The 3,525-nt window shown below is 57.8% G+C and overlaps 1 protein-coding gene across 1 annotated transcript; it reads left to right on the forward strand.

Moving 5' to 3' along the window:
- Nucleotides 1–673: 673 nt before the first annotated feature.
- LOC119296222 (vicilin-like seed storage protein At2g28490) lies at nucleotides 674–2,893 on the forward strand. The gene is made up of 5 exons (XM_037574622.1): nucleotides 674–1,097; nucleotides 1,213–1,394; nucleotides 1,527–1,607; nucleotides 1,714–2,133; nucleotides 2,238–2,893. Exons 1-5 carry the CDS (start codon nucleotides 674–676, stop codon nucleotides 2,676–2,678), a joined length of 1,548 nt encoding a protein of 515 aa, XP_037430519.1. The 3' UTR covers nucleotides 2,679–2,893.
- Nucleotides 2,894–3,525: the final 632 nt, after the last annotated feature.

Genomic DNA, 3,525 nt, shown 5'->3' on the forward strand with positions numbered 1-3,525 from the left:
AGACGCGGCCTGGGCGGGGCGAAGCGCGCGCGGGCGCGGCCGGTGCGGCTGGGGTGGGACGGAGGGCGCGGGCGCGGGCGCGTTGGGCGGAGCATGACCTCGCGCCGGAGCTCGCGGGCGCGGTTGTGGGCTGGCACGACGACGGGCGGCGGAACGCGGCTGCAGGCTGGCGCGGCGAGCAGCCCCGGCGAGCGAGCGCGAGCGGCCATGGCATGCTACGGCTGGCGCAGGGGCAGAGGACACTTTTTGGGGTTTGTTGCAGCGGTGGGCGCCTCGGACATAAGCCGGACACACATATTCTTTTTAACATCTATCGTCATCTCAAACGTACGAAATCCGGTACGTTCATTTGGAGTCATGTGGTGGAGTTGGTCTTATACTCGATCTTTCGTCGAGGCACGAGGCAAGAAGAGTCTTCGTGCCAAGCACTAGCACACTTGGAAAGCAGCCAGCCGGCCACCTGCATCAACCGACCTGCGTCCTCATCCACGCGGCGCGCTACGTGTAGCACATGAGGCTGCCCATGCACGACGACACGTGCAGCTTACTCCCCCTCCACCCGTCGATCGCCCCTTTTAACAGCACCTCGCCACCGTCTCACAGTACGGCTCGCATCGAGAGAGCAAGCCGGCGTGCAAGAAGACGCCGCTAAAGAAATCGTGCAAGCTAGCGGATGATGCGTCGCGGGGTTGCCACCATGGCGCCGCTGCTCATGCTGCTTCTCCTCCTCTCGGGGTGGTCGGCGATGGGTACGCCGCGTTTACGCGAGAGATGGGAGGAGGAGGGGGAGGGGGAGTGGCGGCCGGAGGAAGAGGCCAAGGGCGGCGGCGGAGGTGGCGGGGCTGGGAAAGGGCTGTTCTTGCTGGACAAGGTGGAGAAGGTGGTGGAGTCGGAAGGTGGGAGTGTGCACGTCGTACGCGGGCTGCCAGCGTCCGGCGTGCCGGAAGCACCGTGGCAGCATGGTGGGTGGTCCGCGGGCGCGGGGTGCGGAGCTTGCCGAGAGGGGCTCATGCACATCGGCTTCATAACCATGGAGCCCAAGACGCTGTTCGTGCCGCAGTACATAGACTCCAACCTCATACTCTTCGTGCAGCGAGGTACATACTGAATCGTACATAAATGTCATCATGGAACGTGAAAGTCTTGTTGAGTTTTAAGGCTGAAAATCACTCAATTTAGAATTGAGCACATGCACTTAATTTGTCTGAGCAGGGGATGTGAAGGTTGGATGGATCCACAAGGGCGGTCTCGTGGAGAAGCAGCTCAAGATGGGCGACGTCCTCCAGATGGACGCCGGCTCCACCTTCTACATGGTCAACACAGGCAAAGGCCAGAGGCTGCACATCATATGCAGTATCGACGCCTCGGATAGCGCAGGCTTCGCACCTTATCAGGTCATGCGTATGCCCTGTTTGTTTTGTAGTATCTGCAATCATTTAATTAATGGGATTTTGCCATTACTGATTATTAACATCTTCATCTCGACCCCACTACTGAATTATTGACGAATTGATGATACGATGCAGTCCTTCTATCTTGGTGGGGGAGGGAAACAGACGTCAGTGCTGGCCGGCTTCGAGCCAAAGATTCTTGTCACCGCTCTCAACGTGAGCTAGCTAATTCGTCTCAACATTTCATATTAATTAAGTACAGTAGTAGCAAATTCACACGCATGGCACCAGGATTATTTTGTTTCTCGTGTCTTGTGTTCAGACCACTTACGACGAATTGGCAAGAATCTTACCCGTGCGAACCGGGGGCCCTTTCGTGTCCTACACAACGGAGTCCGGGAGCGGTGGCAAAGAGCATGGACAGGGAGATGTGGGAGAAAATGGAAGGGAGAGCGAGCCATGGAGACCAGTGGGGAGAGGCGACGACGACGACGACGAACGCGGTAGCAGTAGCGGGCAATCCACTTGGACTTGGTCGTGGAGGAAACTGATGAGCAGGTTCATCGGAGTGGAGCTGAACAACAAGTCGGACAAGACTGTGCGCGCGCCGGAGCCTTACAACCTGTTCGATCACGAGCCCAGCTTCCGGAACACCTACGGCTGGAGCATCTCCGTCGACAAGCACGACTACGAGCCCTTGGACCACTCCGACATCGGCGTCTATCTCGTCAACCTCACCGCCGTACGTTTTTGCTCTTCTGAACCATCGATCAGCGTGGTAAAGATTTCAGACCTGCTGCGGCGAAGCTGATCGATGCATTGCTGCGTGTGGCATGGAATGTGCAGGGCTCGATGATGGCGCCACACGTGAACCCGAGGGCGACGGAGTACGGCGTGGTGCTCGCCGGGGAAGGCGTCATCCAGGTGGTCTTCCCGAACGGGTCTCTTGCGATGAGCGCGGTGGTGCGTGCCGGCGACGTGTTCTGGATCCCACGCCACTTCCCGTTCGTCCAGGTGGCGTCACGGGGCGGGCCGTTCGTGTTCTTCGGGTTCACCACGTCGGCGCGGCGGAACAAGCCGCAGTTCCTGACAGGCCCCACCTCTGTCTTCCGCATGATGCTCGGGCCGGAGCTCGCGGCCGGGTTGGGCGTCCCTGAGAATGAGAAGGAATTGAGGGAGGTGGTGGAGGCCCAGACGGTGGCGGTGATCGAGCCGCCGTTGCCGGAGAAGGAGAAGGGGCGGAAGGAGAGGGAACCGTTTGTTATGAAGCAAGTGGCGAGGGAGTGACCGCACGCGCGGCTAGCCATCTGCTTAATGCTTTATTGAGCGGATGATCGATCTTACCTGTGTTCTTCTGGTCGAAACTTCTGTACATCATGCGCGTGTTTGCGCCGTGTGTTTCAGTGTTTGTGTCGCTAGTGTGTGTGTGTGTTGTGTTCTAGTACGTGTTTGTTCATGTGAGTTCTGGCGTCGTCAATAAATAAAGATGCATGTCAAATTCAGCTGTGGGCTAGACATATAGTATAAAAACAATACATAAATCCAGTGAGTCTCTCTATCCATCAATTACAAGTTGCAAACAATGTACAACCTCGCCACCGAATCATTCATCACTACTGGATGCATGATGCCGATGCTCCTGTCCCAACCGATATGAAAGTAAGTCAAACCTCCCGCAACCGTTCGAGTTCGAGCGGCGGAAGTCATCCGACGCGTTTTCGTGGTAAACCGAACGCGGGTTGGGACGCGTTTTCTATCGCAAACCGAACGCGGTCCTGTATCGCTTTGCGGGGCGGTCTGGCCGCGTTTTCTATCGCAAACCGAAAACAAAAGTGGGAAGGTTTGTGGAAGTTCGGACTGATCCCAAGTCCGCTCTGACTTGGCCCACCAAAAACCACTCTCCCCTTCCGCGCGTTATCGACCGGCGCCGCTTTAGAGGGCCAGCGTCCGCATACATGCTCGGCCAACGCTCACTCGCATCGGCATTGGGCGAGAGAGCGTCGCCCGTGCTATTTCTCCGATGCAGACGACTGTCGCGCGTTCAAATGACACGCCAGCAACCCGTCCGCTCGTCTGCCGCCCGCATTGTTGGCATGCGGTTACCGAGGCGTCACCTTGGAGGCCATCCGTCCGT

The sequence above is a fragment of the Triticum dicoccoides genome, chromosome 4B (assembly GCF_002162155.2).
Source record: "Triticum dicoccoides isolate Atlit2015 ecotype Zavitan chromosome 4B, WEW_v2.0, whole genome shotgun sequence".
Classification (NCBI taxonomy): domain Eukaryota; kingdom Viridiplantae; phylum Streptophyta; class Magnoliopsida; order Poales; family Poaceae; genus Triticum; species Triticum dicoccoides.

What these genes read in the sequence shown, in the direction of transcription:
- LOC119296222 (XM_037574622.1), top strand. Translation starts at nt 674, where the DNA reads ATGATGCGTCGCGGGGTTGCCACCATGGCGCCGCTGCTCATGCTGCTT. An exon ending in CAGGCTTCGCACCTTATCAG is followed by an intron (nt 1,395 to 1,526) that starts GTCATGCGTATG and finishes GATACGATGCAG; the next exon opens with TCCTTCTATCTTGGTGGGGG. An exon ending in TTCTTGTCACCGCTCTCAAC is followed by an intron (nt 1,608 to 1,713) that starts GTGAGCTAGCTA and finishes TCTTGTGTTCAG; the next exon opens with ACCACTTACGACGAATTGGC.